A 19,056-nucleotide genomic window follows, 5' to 3' on the forward strand; every position below is an offset into this window, starting at 1 on the left:
TGTTGTTGTTGCAGTTTGGCCGGGGCTGAGTTTGAACCCGCCACCCTCGGTATGTGGGGTTGGTGCCCTGCTCACTGAGCCACAGGCGCTGCCCCTGGCTATTTTTTTGTTGCAGTTTGGCCTGGGCTGGGTTTGAACCTGCCACCCTCGCATTTGGGGCCGGCGCCCTACTCACTGAGCCACAGGCGCCACCCACCAAAAGCAATTTTTGATGTCCTGTAATATGTCACAATTTCATGTGCCAAAAGTTACTTGACCATAAAAGAAACATTATGTAATTTTTTTTTTTTTTTTTTTGGCCGGGGCTGGGCTTGAACCCGCCACCTCTGGCATATGGGACCGGCGCCCTACCCGTTGAGCCACAGGCGCCGCCCAACATTATGTAATTTTTAAAAACTGGAACCATGGTAGGGTGCTGGACCCATATACGGAGGATGGCGGGTTCGAACCCAGCCCCTGCCAAACTGCAACAGAAAATTGCTGGGCATTGTGGCGGGCACCTGTAGTCCCAGCTATTTGGGAGGCAGAGACAAGAGAATTGGCTAAGCCCAGGAGTTGGAGGTTGCTGTGAGCTGTGACACTGTAGCACTCCACCAACGGCAATAAAGTGAGACTCTGTCTCTAAAAAAAAAAAAAGACAAGACAAGACTTCTTTAGGGCGGCGCCTGTGGCTTATCAAGTAGGGCACCTGCCCCATATACTGAGGGTGGCAGGTTTGGACCGGCCCTGGCCAAACTGCAACAAAAAATAGCCGGGCATTGTGGTGGGTGCATGTAGTCTCAGCTACTCAAGAGGCTGAGGCAAGAGAATCGCCTAAGCCCAAGAGCTGGAGGTTGCTGTGAGCTGTGTTGCATGGCACTCTACCAAGGGTGACGAAGTGAGACTCTGTCTGTAAAAAAAAAAAAAAAACTGGAACCATACATCTCTTAAACTCAATATAAACCATATGGCATATGGAAACCAAGCTTTCAAAACCTGCTTTTAAAGGGGCCAATTGGTCACCCTTCATGTTCTGAGGAAGGCCATTCCAGAGGCTCCAGGCCACAGAGGGAAAGACATGGACCTTATCCCACCTGCCTCTGCAAATCCCAAGTATTATTGGCCCCTCCCTGGAGAGGGTGGATGGTACTATGTACATAGAAAGCCAGAAGTTCAGAAAGGTAGGTTTTAATGTCAAGAATAAAAGGACTGGCTTGGTGCCTATAGTTCAGTGGCTAGGGCGCCAGCCACTTACACCAGGGCGGGTGGGTTTGAACCCGGCCTGGGCCTGCCAAACAACAATGACAACTGCGACAATACAACAAAATAACCAGGTGTTGTGGCGGGTGCATGTAGTCCCAGTTACTTGGGAGGCTGAGGCAAGAGAATCACTTAAGCCCGAAGAGTTTGAGGTTGCTGTCAGCTGTGACGCCACAGCACTCCACGGAGGGTGGACATAGTGAGACTCTTATCTTGAGGAAAAAAAAAAAGAACAAAAGAACTGAGGCGGGGCCTGATGGTTCCTGCTTGTAATCTTAGCACTTTGGGAGGCTGAGGCAGGTGGATAGCCTGAGCTCACAGGTTTGAGACCAGCCTGAGCATGTGTGAGACCCCCATGTCTAAAAAATAACCGGGTGTTGTGGTGGGTGCCTGTAGTCCCAGCTACTCAGGAGGCTGATGCAAGAGAATTGCTTGAGCCCAAGTTTGAGATTGCTGTCACTCTACTGAGGGGGACAAAATGACACTGTCTCAAAAAAAAAAAAGAACTTTTTTTTTTTTTTTCTTTTTGTAGAGACAGAGTCTCACTTTATGGCCCTCGGTAGAGTGCCGTGGCCTCACACAGCTCACAGCAACCTCCAACTCCTGGGCTTAAGCGATTCTCTTGCCTCAGCCTCCTGAGTAGCTGGGACTACAGGCGCCTGCCACAACGCCCGGCTATCAAAAGAACTGTTTTATTGAGATTAAATGTTTAGTCATTGCATTCTAGTTTCATTACATACCTGTCTAGAAACTTGGGGCCAATCATTAGACTTGTCATCATTTTCTTCATACAAAATAGACATAAGCACAATAACTGCCTTGCTTCCTGTACATTTTTTAATGCTATAATTTACAAATCATAAAAATTTACCCTTTTAAAGTATACAATACAGCAGTTTTAATATCTTCATCTCTAACTCCAGACTCTTTTTTATTTCTTTTTTTTTTTTTTTTTGAGACAGAGTCTCACTTTGTTGCCCTCAATAGAGTACTCTGGCATCATAGCTCACAGTAACCTCAAACTCCTGGGCTCAAGCCATCCTACTACCTCAGCCTCCCAAGTAGCTGGGACTCCAGGCTTGTGCCACCTCACTTGCCCTTTGCCCATTTTTAAATTGGAATATCGTGTCTTTTATTGCTGAGTTGTAACCGTTCTTCATATATTCTGGATACTCGTCCTTTATGCAAGCGGGTTATTTCTTATATTAAATGATAGTGGCTGTGAGAGCTACTTTATAAATTGTAAGAGGTAACGCAAAATAAATGGTGACAGTGCAAAAACAGCGATATGAGGTTCCACAGCTGGGGTCCGAACCCCCAGCCACACCTGTACAAAGCCTGAGCAGCAACCCAGTACCCACAATTGCCCCCTTCCATTGGCCAATGGCCCCGCCCATTGCCCTTTGACCCACGCCGTTTCCGGTTGACGACGTGGCTCGGGACCGCCATCTTGGCAAGAGGCGAAGCGGCAGCTACTCCTGTCAGGGGGGCAGCGGGTCCAGAGCGACCGGTGCTCCCCTTCCCCTGACCCTAGCCCTAACCCCAGTGGAGCCGGAGCGTGGGCGCGCCCCACCACCGTCCTCACCATGGTAAGATTCGAGCCAGGACGCGAACTCCCGCGGTCCGAGCTCCGCTCCCCGCCTCGCTGCGAGCCGGCCTGGTACTGGGACCCGAGGAGCCCCGCCCCGAGGGTCCAGAGCCGGGTGTTTCTCTTCGGGCTCCGGGAGCAGTGTGGCCTCCCCGACCCTCTGCCCAGCTGCCGGGGGGCTACGAGGGCGCTGACTACTGTTCCCCGGTGCCCATCTCCGCGTGTTCCCGACCGGCTGGACTCCCTTTCCTACTGGGACGGCCCGGGGTTTTTGCTCTGCGCGAACCTTGTCCCGGCTGCCGTGTGGGCCCCGCTCTGCGGACCTTGACGCTGACGTCCAGCAGGTTCCCCGGCGCTTAGGCTGGGCCTCTCTCAGGAGGTTCCCGTTTTTCTGCTCCCAACCCTAGTGTTTGGTTGGCGGTTGATAGTTGAAATCCAAATCCATTGGTGTTCAAGAATTTTTCTTTTGTTTGTTCGAAAGGGGGAAATAAAGCCATAGAACGAGGAGTAACTTCTAGTACTAATTTATAGGACCCAAGTGTCCCTGAAACCTCCCGGCACTTCTGTATGACTTAGATGTGTCCGTTTGTCAGTGTGGTTGAGTGTAGGATGTGTATGTAGCATTGGGAAAATGTGCACGAGTTATGCGAAGACAGAGTTTCTTTCTTCAAGGAACTTACTGTTCAAGTGCAGTAAAGTGTGCATGTGGCATATCCTGATGAGATGTCTCACAGGAGGTGGAGTAGGAGGGGTGGGTTATATTATGGGACCTGTTACTTGCTGTCAGATACATTATTTTTGTGTACTCATCTGTTACAGAGATAGAATAAAGTAATGTGGTGAAGATGGGGAAGTCAGAACTGCTGACTCCACTAAATGTTGCTTTATCACTGAGATTTGTAGATACTCAATGAAATAGAAGAAATTCTTCAGGTTTAGACGAACTAGTAATTCATTTTTTAGTGCACCTGTACCCTTTAATCTTTTGAAGGATGTTCTGTTCTTTTTTTTCTTTTTTTTTGGTCAATAATTTCATTTAAAGCATCTTCTTACATACCCATGAGATGACGACAGTGTAATTTGGTGCCAGTCTTAAGTTCTATTGACAGCCCTTAAGATGAGAACGTGGACAGTGAGAGGATTCACGTTTAGGCTTTAAATCACTGAAGGGTTTTTTTCTTTTTTTTTTTGTAGAGACAGAGTCTCATCCCATGGCCCTCGGTAGAGTGCCGTCTCCTCGCACAGCTCACAGCAACCTCCAACTCCTGGGCTTAAGAGATTCTCTTGCCTCAGCCTCCCAAGCAGCTGGGACTACAGGCGCCCACCACAACGCCCGGCTATTTCTTGGTTGCAGTTTGGCCTGGGCCGGGTTTGAACCCGCCACCCTCGGCATACGGAGCCGGCGCCCTACCGACTGAGCCACAGGCGCCGCCCTGAAGGGTTTTTTTCAACCTCAGTTGCATAAATTACATCAGTCAGGCTTGCTTCCTAAAACTTTTGGGTTGGACATAAAATTTCCAAAAACTTTTTCTTTTTTTTTTTTAATTGTACTAGGAAGCTCCGGATTGGGGTAGTGATTTTGAAACTCTGTTTTCCTGGTGGTGCCTATAGCTCAGTGAGTAGGGTGCTGGGCACATACACTGAGGCTGGTGGGTTCAAGCCCGGCCCAGATTTGCTAAACTACAATGACACTGCAACCAAAAAATAGCTGGGTATTGTGGCGGGCGCCTGTAGTCCCAGCTACTTGGGAGGCTGAGGCAATAGAATCGCTTAAGCCCAAGAGTTGGAGGTTGCTGTGAGCTGTGATGCCACGGGACTCTACCGTGGGCAACATAGTGTGACTCTGTCTCAAAAAAAAAATAAAAATAAAAAAATAAAAGTTGTATCAAAACTTCTTTTTTTTTTTTTTTTTGAACTTATGAAAATAACTGTATTGTCAGAAATTAAGAATACATACAAATGGCTTGCAAATTCCGGAGAAAACAAGGAGAGAGAAAAATTTCTTTTTTTTTTTTTTTTTTTGTAGAGACAGAGTCTCACTTTATGGCCCTCAGTAGGGTGCCATGGCATCACACAGCTCACAGCCGCCTCCAACTCCTGGGCCCAAGTGATTCTCTTGCCTCAGCCTCCCAAGTAGCTGGGACTACAGGCGCCCGCCACCATGCCCAGCTATTTTTTTTTGGTTGCAGTTCAGCCGGGGCCGGGTTTGAACCCACCACCTCGGTATATGGGGCCTGCGCCCCACCAGCTGAGCCACAGGCGCCGCCCCAAAACTTCTAAAAGTTTGTTTTTTCTCAACAGTTTATTAAAAATTTTCAAGCATCTGGAAAAGTTGAAAGAACTTTATAGTGAATAATCATTAACATTTTAGCATACTTATTTTGTCATACAACTAATCATCCATCTTTTCTCCATTTTTTTTTTTTTTTTTTTTTAAGAGATAGGATCTTGGCCAGGCTTGTGGCTAAAGCCTGTAATCCCAGCACTCTGTGAGGTCGAGGTGGGTGGATTGCCTGAGCTTACAAGTTCTAGACCAGCCTGAGCAAAGAGCAAGACCTGGTATCTAAAAATAGCCAGGAGTTGTGGTGGGTACCTGTAGTCCTAGCTACTTGGGAGGCTGAGGCAAGAGAATCACTTAAACCGAGAGTTTGAGGTTGCTGTGATCTGTGACGCTAGGGCATCTACTCAGGGCAACAAAAAAAGAGACAGGATCTTGTTCTGTTGCCCAGGCATGAGTGCAGTATACTAATCATAGCTCATTGTAACCTCTAACTCCTGGGCTAAAGCCATCCTCCTGCCTCAGCCTCCCAAGAAGCCCTTTGGGCTATAATAATGGGAGAATTCATGCTTGGGCTTTAAACCACTGAAAGGTTTTTTCTTTCTTTTTTTTTTTTTTTTTTTTTGTAGAGATAGAGTCTCACTTTACTTCCCTCGGTAGAGTGCCATGGCGTCACACAGCTCACAGCAACCTCCAGCTCTTGGGCTTATGTGATTCTCTTGCCTCAGCCTCCCGAGCAGCTGGGACTACAGGCGCCCGCCACAATGCCCGGCTATTTTTTTGTTGCAGTTCGCCAGGGCTGGGTTTGAACCCACCACCCTCCGTATATGGGGCCGGCGCCCTACTCACTGAGCCACAGGCGCCGCCCTGAAAGGTTTTTTTCAACCTCATTTATATAAATTGCATCAGTCAGGCTTGCCTCCTAAAACTTCTGTATTGGACATAAAATTTCCAAAAACTTAAAAAAAAAAAAATTCCACAAGGAACTTCAGTATTGAGGTAATGTTGTGCACACATTAGCTGCTAACTTTTAGAATTTTTTGTAGAGATGAGGGTTTTGCTGTGTTGCCCAAACTGGTCTTGAACTCCTGGCCTCATGTGACCCTCTGGGATAACTAGGATTACAGGTGTGAGCCACCAGTCCTTCTTTCCATCTTTTTAAAAAATACATTTCATGGCACATGCCTGTAGTTATAGTCGAAGACAAAGTTGGGAGGATCTCTTGAGTTAGGAGTTTGTGACTGCTGTAAACTATGATTGCATCCTTGCACTCCAGCTTGGGTGACAGAGTGAGACCCTGTCTCTTAAAAAATATGTATATGGGCCAGGTGTGGTGGCTTATGCCTGTAATCCTAGCACTCTAGGAGGCCATAAGTCTACCACTGAGGGAGGCTGGCGGATTCGTTGAGCTTAGGAGCTTGAGACCAGCCTGAACAAGAGTGAGACTCCCCCCCCCCCCAACTCTACTAAAAATAAAAAAAATTAGCCAGGCATTGTCACTGGCACCTTTAGGTACTCAAGAGGCTGAGGTAAGAGGATCACTTGAACCCAGGAGTTTGAGGTTGCTGTGAGCTAGGCTGACCCCATGAGCCTAGGCAACAGAGCAAGACTCTCTCCATTAAAAAAAAAAAAGTTGCTCTCACACACACAGACATATACACAAACATGCATATACACACAGTGGCCATAAAGTTCTTGTGCAATACTATTGTAAATTGCATGTGAACTTACGGCCACCGTGTGTGTGTGTGTGTGTGTGTGTGTGTATGTGTGTAGAGAGAGATACACACACACCTGAGTAAGTTGTAGATATCAGTACATAAACGTTGGATTTTTGAAAAAAATTTAGTTATTAAATTAGGTATAGGGGTTGCACCTGTGGCTCAAAGGAGTAGGGCACTGGCCCGATATACTGGAGGTGGTGGGTTCAAACCCAGCCCCGGCCAAAAACTGCAGAAAAATAAAAAGCATACATTAAGTACAAAATGTTCTAGACTGCAAAACCCCAGTAGATAAATAAATGAACAAATGCAAAAACAAATGGCTTATGGTGACTTAAAGTACAAAGGAATGCATCTTTTTATTTTGTTTTATTTTTTAAGAGATAGGGTCTCATTATGTTGATGCTGTCTAGATGCTGTCAGTGGCTATTCACAATCATAGCAGCGCACTTTGGCCTTAAATTCCTGTCCTCAAGTGTTACACTTGAGTTGCTGGGATTATAGACCCATTTAATCTTTTTTCTAGTATTATGCAAATTGATAAGAACATAGTCTTAACATTTGTCAGATATCATTATGTTCAGTTCTTTTTCTTATTAAATTTATAATTGAATAAACTTTATATTAAGTCTCATAAAGGCACTCGTACATAAAATCTTTGCTTATCTGTAGAACTCTGTTCTTTTCTCATTTAATGGTAAGTTTAGTGAGTAAACTTTACTGTGGTATCTACGTTAAATATAAGTGAACTCAGTAAATTCAGTTCTCAAAAGTCATTAGGTATGGCTCAGTGCCTGTAGCACAGTGGTTACCGTGCCAGCCACATACATGAGGCTGGTGGATTCAAACCTCGCCTGGATCAGCTAAACAACAATGACAACTGCAACAAAAAATAGCTGGGCATTGTGGCTAGTGCCTGTTGTCCTAGCTAATTGGGAGGCTGAGGCAAGAGAATTGCTTAAGCCCAAGAGTTTGAGGTTGCTGCGAGCTGTGACTGAACAGCACTCTATTGAGGGCGACGTAGTAAAACTCTGTATTAAAAAAAAAAAATCATTAGTTATAAGAAGGCTAGATTTGGGCTTGGGTGGTTAATCTCACATGATGGAGGAGAAACTGAAATCGTTTTTTTTCTTTTTTTAGAGACAGAGTCTCACTTTGTCACCCTCAGTAGCATGCTGTGGCATCACAGCTCACAGCAACCTCCAGCTCTTGGGCTTAGGCGATTCTCTTGCCTCAGCCTCCTGACTAGCAGGTGGTGCCTGCCACAACACCCAGCTATTTTTTTGTTGCAGTTTGCCTGAGGCTGGGTTTGAACCCATCACCCTCAGTATATGGGGCCGGCGCCCTACTCACTGAGCCACAGGTGCCGCCCAAAACTGAAATCCTAAGAGTCCCAATTAGGGGATTATTATTGTTCGTTATTTTTTCCTTTTTTATATACAACATAGCAGCTGCACAGTTATTTATTCTTTGTTATCTCTTCTTTGATTGTTTGAGAGGACAGTGATGAATGAAAACAACTTTTGAGTTTCCAAGGCTGAATGTGGTGGCTCATGCCTGTAAATCATAGCACACTGGGAGGCCAAGGCAGTTGGATCGCCTGAGCTCATGAGTTTTGAGACCAGCCTTAGCAAGAGCGAGATCCCATCTCTTTTTTTTTTTTGTAGAGACAGAGTCTCACTTTACTGCCCTCGGTAGAGTGCTGTGGTGTCACACGGCTCACAGCAACCTCCAGCTCTTGGGCTTATGTGATTCTCTTGCCTCAGCCTCCCGAGTAGCTGGGACTGCAGGCGCCCGCCACAACGCCTGGCTATTTTTTTTTTTGTTGTTGTTGTTGCAGTTTGGCCGGGGCTGGGTTTGAACCCACCACCCTCGGCGTATGGGGCCGGCGCCCTACTCACTGAGCCACAGGCGCCGCCTGAGATCCCGTCTCTTAAAAAAAAAAAAAAAAATAGCTGGTAGCCCAGTGTTGTGGCAGGTGCCTGTAGTCTCAGGTATTCAGGAAGCTGAGGCAAGGTGATCACTATTGCTGTGAGCTCTGAAGGCACAGCACTCTATCTGGGGTGATAAAGTGAGACTATCACAAAAAAAAAAATTTTTTTTTTTTTTTGAGTTTCAATTTATTTGTTACCTACTTATGTCTTCATATAGGAAGATCCTGTAGAAACTGATAATGATGGCTATTTTTTTTTTTTTTTTGTGGAGACAGAGTCTCACTGTACCGCCCTCGGGTAGAGTGCCGTGGCGTCGCATGGCTCACAGCAACCTCTAACTCTTGGGCTTACGTGATTCTCTTGCCTCAGCCTCCCGAGCAGCTGGGACTACAGGCGCCAGCCACAACACCCCGCTAAATGATGGCTTTTGATTCTCTACAAACTTTTGTTTAAGAACAGAAATGTGGACTGGGGGAGGGGGCTCACACCTGTAATTCTAGCATTCTTTTTTTTTTTTTTTTTTTTTTGGTAGAGACAGAGTCTCACTTTATGGCCCTCGGTAGAGTGCCATGGCCTCACACAGCTCACAGCAATCTCCAACTCCTGGGCTTAAGGGATTCTCTTGCCTCAGCCTCCCGAGTAGCTGGGACTACAGGCGCCCACCACAACGCCCGGCTATTTTTTGGTTGCAGTTTGGCCGGGGCCGGGTTTGAACCCGCCACCCTCGGTACATGGGGCCGGCGCCCTACCGACTGAGCCACAGGCGCCGCCCAATTCTAGCATTCTGAGAGGCCAAGGTGGGTGGATTGCTCGAGCTCATGAGTTGGAGACCAGCCTGAGCAATAAGGGAGAATGTAACTCTACTAAAAATAGAAAAACTGAGGCAAGAGGATCGCTTGAGCCCAAGAGTTGGAGGTTGCTGTGAGCTATGATGCTATAGCACTCTACCCAGGGTGACAGCATGAGACTCTGTCTCAAAAAAAAAAAAAAAAAAAAAAGAACAGAAATGTGAAGGCTGGGCACCAGTGGCTCACACCTGCAATCCAAGCACTCTGGGAGGCTGAGGCAGGTGGATTACTTGAGCTGAGAGATTCAAGACCATCCTGAGCAAGTGCAAGACCCCGTCTCTAAAAAATAGCCAGGCGTTATATGATGAGTGCCTTTAGTCCCAGCTACTTGGGAGACTGAGACAAGAGAATTGCTTGAGCCCAGGTTGCTGGTTGAGATTGCTGTAAGTTATGACACCACGGCACTCTACCGAGGGCAGCAAAGAGACTGTCTCAGAAAAAAAAAAGAAAGAAAGAAAAGAAAAAAAAGAACAGAATTATGATGGACTTAAAACCTTCATAGAGGGTGGTGCCTGTGGCTCAAAGGAGTAGGGCGCCCCATATAACGGAGGTGGTGGGTTCAAACCTGGCCCCAGCCAAAAACTGCAAAAAAAAAAATCCCTTCATAGAGTAAACTGCTTTTCAAGTTTTAGGTTTTGTATGTGGTCTAGATTTTATTATAATCTTCCCTCTGATTTTAACTTTAATTATTTCGTGTAAATTATAAAGACAAAGTAGTCCTCTGTGATAGGTTATAGAAACTTGCAGCCTTAATATGACTGTGACTCATATGTGTGTATATATACTCTATATAAAATATTATAGTGAGTTATAAAGGATAAAAACAACTATACAGTAAAACTTCCATAGTTGACCACCTGCCTACATTGACCATCTTCTTTTTTTTTTTTTTTTTTGACCATCTTCTTAAATTTACCTAATTTTCATAGACCGGACATGCATCACATGTATATATAAGTACAGTAGGCCTAGTTCTTTTGTTGACCACCTATGTATGCTATGTATGTTAATCAGTTTGTTAAAGTCAGGTGGTTAACTTACAGACGTTCTACTGTAATGCTGGAATCTTGGGGTTTTTTTTTTTTGTTTGTTTGAGACAGAGTCTCATGTTGCCCTCTGTAGAGCGCTGTGGCATCACAGCTCACAGCAACCTCCAACTCTTGGGCTTAAGTGATTTCTCTTGCCTCAGCCTCCCAAGTATCTGGGACTACAGGTGTCTGGCTACTTTTTTTTTTTTTTTTTTTTTTTTTGGTTGTAGTTGTCGTTGTTTTAGCAGGCCTGGGCCTTCCTTGGTGTATGTGGCCGGTGCCCTAACCACTAAGCTATGGGTGCCCAGCCATTGGCTTTTTTCTTTTTAAGAAAGTTGTGGGCTTGGTGCCCATTGCACAGTGGTTACTGCTTTGGCCGCATACACTGAAGCTGGCAGTTTTGAACCTGGCCCGGGCTGCTAAAAACAACAATGATAACAACAACAATAACAAAAAATTGCCATACATTGTGGTGGATGCCTGTAGTCCCAGCTACTTGGGAGGACCACAGCACTCTACCTAGGGTGACATAGTGAGACTCTGTCTCAAAGAATAATAAAACAAAAAGAGAGTTGTGTGTGTTTATGCTGAATTACTACCTATAATTCTTGGATCTCTATTTTTTCTTTTTTGTAGAGACAGAGTCTCACTGTACTGCCCTCGGGTAGTGTGCCATGACATCACACGGCTCACAGCAACCTCTAACTCTTGGGCTTCCGCCATTCTCCTGCCTCAGCCTCCCGAGCAGCTGGGCCTACAGGCACCCGCCACAATGCCCGGCTATTTTTTTGTTGCAGTTTGGCCGGGGCTGGGTTTGAACTCGCCACCCTCGGTATATGGGGCTGGCGCCTTACTCACTGAGCCACAGGCGCCACCCTGGATCTCTATTGTATACACAGTTTGTTTTGGTTAGGCATTTTATCTTCTAGCAGCTTAGTGTTAATATAAAATAATGGTTCCAGCACAGCACCCATAGCACAGTGTTACAGCGCTGGCCACATACACTGAGGCTGGTGGGTTCGAACCTGGCCCAGGTCAGCTAAAACAACAATGACAAATGCAACAAAAAATAGCCAGGCGTTGTGGCAGGCACCTGTAATCCCAGCTACTTGGGAAGCTGAGGCAAGAGAGTCGCTTAAGCCTTGGAGTTTGAGGTTGCTGTGAGCTGTGAGCTGTGACACCATGGCACTCTACTGAGGGCAACATAGTGAAACTCTGTCTCAAAAAAACAAAACAAAACATATATATATATATAAAATAATGGTTCCAAAGTGGTTAATACTGGAGCAGTAAGCATGAAATAAAAGTATTAGGCATTTTCTGTTACTGTAAATTTTCTTTTTTGTTGTTGTTGTTATTTATTTATTTTTATTGTTGGGGATTCATTGAGGGTACAATAAGCCAGGTTACGCTGATTGCATTTGTTAGGTAAAGTCCCTCTTGCAATCGTGTCTTGCCCCCAGAAGATGTGGCACACACCAAGGCCCCACCCCTTCCCTCCTTCCCTCTCTCTGCTTTTCTCCCCCCCCCCATGACCTTGAATTGTAATTGTCCTCATATCAAAATTGAGTACATAGGATTCATGTTTCTCCATCCTTGTGATGCTTTACTAAGAATAATGTCTTCCACATCCATCCAGGTTAATACAAAGGATGCAAAGTCTCCATTTCTTTTAATAGCTGAATAGTATTCCATGTTATACATATACCACAGCTTGTTTTTTTTTTTTTTTATTAATTTTTTTTTTTTTTTATTTTTGGCCGGGGCTGGGCTTGAACCCGCCACCTCCAGCATATGGGACCGGCGCCCTACCCGTTGAGCCACAGGCGCCGCCCAATACCACAGCTTGTTAATCCATTCCTGGGTTGGTGGGCATTTAGGCTGTTTCCACACTTTGGTGATTGTAAATTGAGCTGCAATAAACAGTCTAGTACAAGTGTCCTTATGATAAAAGGATTTTTTTCCTTCTGGGTAGATGCCCAGTAATAGGATTGCAGGATCAAATGGGAGGTCTAGCTTGAGTGCTTTGAGGTTTCTCCATACATCCTTCCAGAAAGTGTTACTGTAAATTTTCATATGCTTAGGCTTACAGAATCTTAAAGACATAGAGCACTTTGGATTTCATATAAACAAACCACCTATTTTAGGGATATTTCATTAAGTGTTAAGAACTTATCCAAGGTCATAATCAGTGGCAGAGGCAAGACAGAAACCTAATTCTCTAAGTTTCTTTACTTAGGGCATGTAATGATCCATGTAGTTAAATCTGGGTAGGGGAAGAGTTGTTTAATCCCTAAAATAAATGATACTATACTCACCTATAGTATTAAGTAAGTATTATTAAGAGAAAAATTGTTTGAGAAAACTCAACTTAATGGGGAATTTATTTTTTTCTTTAACAGTCCCTGAGAGATCATTTAACTTCTGGGCCCTTGGTTTTTACATTTCTGAAACAGTCAAGAGTCCTTGAAAATTCCTTCTAGATCTAAAATCTTCTTTCCCCAAAATGTTAAAAAAAAAAAAAAATTGTAGAGAATTGTATTTATTCATTCTTTCCCAAAGCAAATCAGATCAAATTGCTACAGGAAAAATTGTTAACTTACCTTTTTAAAAACTGTTAAGTATTGTAAAACATTGATGAAGAGAAGATTTATTTTTTTATTTTTTGTGGTTTTTGGCCAGGGCTGGGTTTGAACCCACCACCTCTGGCATATGGGACCGGCGCCCTACTCCTTGAGCCACAGGCGCCACCCGAGAAGATTTATTATTTCAAGTCATTTAAGAAGATGAATGTTAATTTAGGATAGGATAAATTTATCACATTTAAAGGTGACCATACTTTCTAGCCATGTTAGTAACTAATACAGTGAATAGGGACCTGTGTCAGCTTCATAGAACCTGTGATTTCTGGTGTCCTGGGTGTTTTGAGGTTTATGCCATACTTAGTGTGGGCAGTTTTGGTCCTACTTTGGGAGCCTTATTTAGCTTGTGTCTGGATAATGGAATGGCTCAGGTAGAGTACTAGAGTTTTCTTGCTTGAAACCTCCTATTTTACCCTAGTGTTCCTGTCGTCTTTTTTTTTTTTTTTTTTTTTTTTGAGACAGAGTCTTGCTTTGTCTCCCTTGGTAGAGTGCTGTGCTGTCATAGCTCACAGCAACCTCAAACTTCAAGGGATCCTCTTGCCTCAGCCTCCCAAGTAGCTGGGACTACAGGCGCCTGCCACAACATTCGGCTATTTTTAGAGATGAGGTCTCGCTCTTGCTCAGGCTGGTCTTGAACCTATGAGCTTAGGCAGTCCACCCACCTCAGCCTCCCATGTGCTAGGATTACAGGCGTGAGCCACCATGCCTGGCCTGGCCATCTCTATTTTAGCTATGTTATTTTAAGAGTTAACTGAATAGGGTACATGTGAAATTTACTAAATGTAGAATACAAATGTCTTAACACAATAACTAAGAAAATGCCATGAAGACGCTGTTAACCAGTTTGATGAAAATATTTCAAATTGTATATAAAACCAGCACATTGTACTCCATGATTGCATTAATGTACACAACTATGATTTAATAAAAAAATAATTAGCTGAATAATTAATTATTGAACACCTCGTATATGACATGGAGAATTAAGAGAAAACAGATTGGCATTCTCCTCACAGGAAGCTTAATAAGAATAAGACACAAACAGGGTGGCGCCTGTGGCTCAGTCGGTAAGGCGCCAGCCCCATATGCCGAGGGTGACGGGTTCAAACCCAGCCCCGGCCAAACTGCAACCAAAAAATAGCCAGGCATTGTGGCGGGCGCCTGTAGTCCCAGCTGCTCGGGAGGCTGAGGCAAGAGAATCGTGTAAGCCCAGGAGTTGGAGGTTGCTGTAAGCTGTGTGAGGCCACGGCACTCTACCGAGGGCTATAAAGTGAGAGACTGTCTCTACAAAAAAAAAAAAAAAAAAAGAACAAGACACAAACAAATAACCATGACAGAAGGCAAAATGTGTTAAGTAACATTAAGAAAGTCACTGATAAAGTGCTGTGGAAATTCAGAGGAGGAAGAGAATAGAGACAAGATGCTGAGGCAAGAGAATCAGTTGAGTCCAAGTGTTTGAGGTTGCTGTGAGCTATAACACCATGGCACTCTTATCAGGGGCAACAAAGTGAGTCTCTATCTCAAAAAATAAAGTAATAAAGCCAGAATTTATAACTTGTCTTGAGCATGCTCAGTCAATAAAGCAAAGTATTTCCCTTCATGTTACTCTTGATGTTAATTTTTACGTAAATTCTATCTGTATAATGTGGGAGTGTTTCTTAAGAGCTGAAACTCTTAAGAACTACCCTTGAGCTTACAAGCATTATTTCTAACAGGCTTATTGTTAGATATGGTCTTTATATTAAATACAGCATATTGCCTGAAATTTTGTTCTTCGTTATCCTTTCTTTAGGTATCCATTTGATTTATCTTATTCCTTCAAAACCTTATAGTTGCTGTGAGCTATGACACCATAGCACTCTAGCCAGAGAAACATAGTGAAAATCTGTTTCAAACAAAACAAAACCTAATGAAATTCTAATGTGGGGGACCAAAACATCCTAGGTCTGTAATTTTCAACCTTTGGGGTGGAGTGGGGCTCTACAAGTTACTACATTTACAGTATACTCCTATTTATTGGCTAGGCACGGTGGCTCACGCCTGTAATTCTAGCACTTTGGGAGAGTAAGGCTGGTGGATTGCTTGAGCTCAGGAGTTCCAGACCACCCTGAGCAAGAGTGAGACCCGTCTCTACACAAAAATTGAAAAACTAGCTGGTCATTGTGGTGGTCACCTGTATAGTTCGAGCTACTCTGGAAGCTGAGGCAAGAGGATCGCTTGAGCCCGAGAGTTTGAGGTTGCTGTAAACTATGATGATGCCATAGCACTCTAACCAGGGTGACATAGTGAGACTCTGTCTCAACAACAACAACAAAATACAAGGCCAGGTGTGGTGGCTCATTCCTATAATCCCAGCACTCTGGGAGGCCGTGCTTTAGCTCAGGAGTTCAAGACCAGCCTGTGGAAGAGTGAGACCCTGTCTCTAAAAATAGCTGGTTATTGTGGCAGGCACCAGTAGTTCCAGCTACTTGGGAGGCTGAGGCAAGAGAATCACTTGAGCCCAAGAGTTGGACGTTTCTGTGAGCTCATGGCACTCAACCCCACGGCAACTGAGTGAGAATGTCTCCAAAAAAAAAATTACAATATGCTCCTATTTATTAATAATGTTTCTCGTTACATGAAGTGATTTTTTTTTTTTTTTTGAGATAGTCTCAAGCTGTTGCCCTAGGTAGAGTGCTGTGTCATCATAGCTCACAGCAAAATCCAACTCTTGGGCTCAAGGGATCCTTTTGCCTCAGTTTTTCTGTTTGTTTTTTTTTTAGACAGAGTCTTACTATTTTGCCCTGGGTAGAGTGCTGTGGCATCACAGCTCACAACAACCTCAAACTCTTAGGCTCAAGCCATCCTCTTGTCTCAGCCTCCCAAGTAGCTGGGACTACAGGTGCCTGTCACAATGTCCGTCTAGTTTTTCTATTTGTAGAGACAGGGTCTTGGCTTTGTTTAGGTTGGTCTCTAACTCCTGAGGTCAGCCGTTCCACCCACCTCAGTCTTGGAATGCTAGGATTACAGGTGTTAACCACTGTGTCCAGCTTTTTTTTTTTTTTTTTTTTAATTAAGACAGAGTCTCGGGCGGCGCCTGTGGCTCAGTGAGCAGGGCGCTGGCCCCATATGCCGAGGGTGGCGGGTTCAAACCCAGCCCCGGCCAAACTGCAACAACAACAAAAAAAATAGCTGGGTGTTGTGGCGGGCGCCTGTAGTCCCAACTTCTCGGGAGGCTGAGGCAGGAGAATCGCCTAAGCCCAGGAGTTGGAGGTTGCTGTGAGCTGTGTGATGCCACGGCACTCTACCAAGGGCAATAAAGTGAAACTCTGTCTCTACCAAAAAAAAAAAATTTGAAAAAAAAAAAAAGACAGAGTCTCACTCTTTTGCCCTGGGTAAAATGCCTCCGCAAGCTCACGAGTTCACAGCAACCTCCAACTCTTGGACTCAGGCGATCCTCTTGCCTTAGATTTTTATTTTTAGTAGAGATGCAACTCACTCTCAAGCGATCCATGGTCTTGGCCTCCCGGAGTGTTAGGATTACAGGTGTGAGCCACCACGCCTGGCCATTTTTCTAGTTTTTAGTAGACAGGATCTTACTCTTGCTCAGGTTGGTCTCGAATGCCTGAGCTCAAGTGATCCACCAACCTCAGCCTCCCAGAGTGCTAAGATTACACCTGGCCTATCCAGATTTTTTACAGATATCATCATCAGTACTAGGGCTACATCTTTATTTATTTTTCCATTTTTTCTTTTTTCTTCTTTGCCTGGGTTAGACTATCATGGCATCAGCCTAGCTGACCGCAACTTCAGAGTCCTAGATTTAAGCAATCCTTCTGCCTCAGCTTCCCCTCCCCCCAAATGGCTGGGACTACAGGTGCCTGCCAAGATGCCCTGCTAATTAAAAAAAAAAAAAGTTGTTTTTTTTTTTTTTTTTTTTTTTTTTTTTTTTTTGAGACAGAGCCTCAAGCTGTCACCCTGGGTAGAGTGCTGTGGCATCACAGCTCACAGCAACCTCCAACTACTGGGCTCAAGTGATTCTCTTGCCTCCACCTCCCATGTAGCTGGGACTACAGGTGCCTGCCACAACGCCTGGCTATTTTTTGGTTGCAGCTGTCATTGTTTGGCAGGCCTGGGCTGGATTTGAACCCGCCAGCTCAGGTGTATGAGGCTAGTGCCTTAGCCACTTGAGCCACAGGCGCCAAGCCTTTTTTTTTTTCAGGCAGATTCTCACTATGTCGTCCTTGGTGGAGTGCGGTGGCGTCACAGTTCACAGCAACCTCCAACTCTTGGGCTTAAGCAATTCTCTTTTCTCAGCCTCCCAAGTAGGTGGGACTACAGGTGCCTGCCCCAGCACCTGGCTATTTTTATTTGTAGCTGTTGTTGTTTAGCAGGCCCGGGCAGGGTTGGAACCTGCCAGCCCTGGTATATGTGGCTGGTGCCCTAACCACTGAGGTATGGGCACCAAGCCTAATTTTTTGATGAGATCTCACTTTTACTTAGGGTGGTCTTAGATTCCTGAGCTCAAGTGATCCACCCACTTCAGCATCTTAAAGTACTGGGATTATTGGCCTGAGACATCTTGCTCTAGCCATGTGCTCTAGCTTGGGCGGCAGAGTGAGACTGTACCCCCTCCCCCAAAAAGAAAAAAGTATATATATATTTTTTTTTGTTTGTTTGTTTGTTTTGTTTTTTTGAGACAGCCTCAAGCTGTTGCCCTGGGTAGAGTGCTATGGCATCACAGCTCACAGCAACCTCCAACTCCTGGGCTTAGGCCTGTGATGTCAAAGCACTCTACCCAGGGCAACATACTTGAGACTCTGTCTCAAAAAAAAAAATAAATAAATAAAACACCAGGGCTGGCGGGTTCAAACCCAGCTCAGGCCAGCTAAACAACAATAACTGCAACCAAGAAATAGCCGGGCAGGGCAGAGCCTGTGGCTCAAAGGAGTAGGGCACCGGCCCCATGTGCCGGAGGTGGCGGGTTCAAGTCCAGCCCTGGCCAAAAACCGCAAAAAAAAAAAAAAAAAAAAAAAATAGCCGGGCATTCTGGAATGCACTGGTAGTCTCAGCTACTTGGGAGGCTGAGGCAAGAGAATCACTTAAACCCAAGAGTTGGAGGTTGCTGTGAGCTGTGATACCAAGGGTGACATGGTGGGACTCTGTCTTAAAATGAAAATAAAACAACCATGTTTTTCTAAATACCAGTAAATTTTTTATGAAAGAACAGGCGCCCAACACAATGCCCGGCTATTTTTTGGTTATAGTTGTCCTTGTTGTTTGGCAGGCCCAGGCTGGATTTGAACCCACTAGCTCCTGTGTATGTGGCTAGTGCCCTGGCTGTTTGAGCTACAGGTGCCGAGCCAATGTCTACTTCTTTCTAAAATCGGGTTATTGTTTGGAAAATGGAGCAGTTGGTAGTATACTTGACCTTTGAGCAATACTGATTCAAACCGTGAGGATCCACCTAGCGGGATTTTTTTTAAATCAAACACTGATGGAAAATACAGTAGTAAGGAATTTGAAACGTGCCTGTGCAAAGGGCTGACTTTCCATATCTGTGGGTTCCACAGGGGCAACTTTGGGACTTGAGTGTGCATGAATTTTGGTGCATGCAGGGGTCCTGGAACTGATCTCTCACTTATATGAGAGATGCCCATATTTATATTTTTGAGACAGAGCCTCAAACTGTCGCCCTGGGTAGAGTGCTGTGGCATCACAGCTCACAGCAACCTCCAACTCCTGGGCTCAAGCGATTCTCTTGCCTCAGCCTCCCAAGTAGCTGGGATGACAGGCGCC

General features: G+C 44.9%; 1 protein-coding gene across 1 annotated transcript in view; it reads left to right on the forward strand.

Annotated features, from left to right (window-relative positions):
* The first annotated feature begins 2,670 nt into the window (after window positions 1-2,670).
* Window positions 2,671-19,056, forward strand: part of ARCN1 (archain 1) — a 39,349-nt gene continuing 22,963 nt past the window's right edge. Inside the window, exon 1 of the mRNA XM_053593762.1 lies at window positions 2,671-2,828. Coding sequence (XP_053449737.1) covers window positions 2,826-2,828 — 3 coding nt within the window. The 5' untranslated portion in view covers window positions 2,671-2,825. The remainder of the gene's footprint in view (window positions 2,829-19,056) is intronic.

The sequence above is a fragment of the Nycticebus coucang genome, chromosome 6 (genome assembly GCF_027406575.1).
Source record: "Nycticebus coucang isolate mNycCou1 chromosome 6, mNycCou1.pri, whole genome shotgun sequence".
In the NCBI taxonomy this organism is placed as follows: Eukaryota; Metazoa; Chordata; class Mammalia; order Primates; family Lorisidae; genus Nycticebus; species Nycticebus coucang.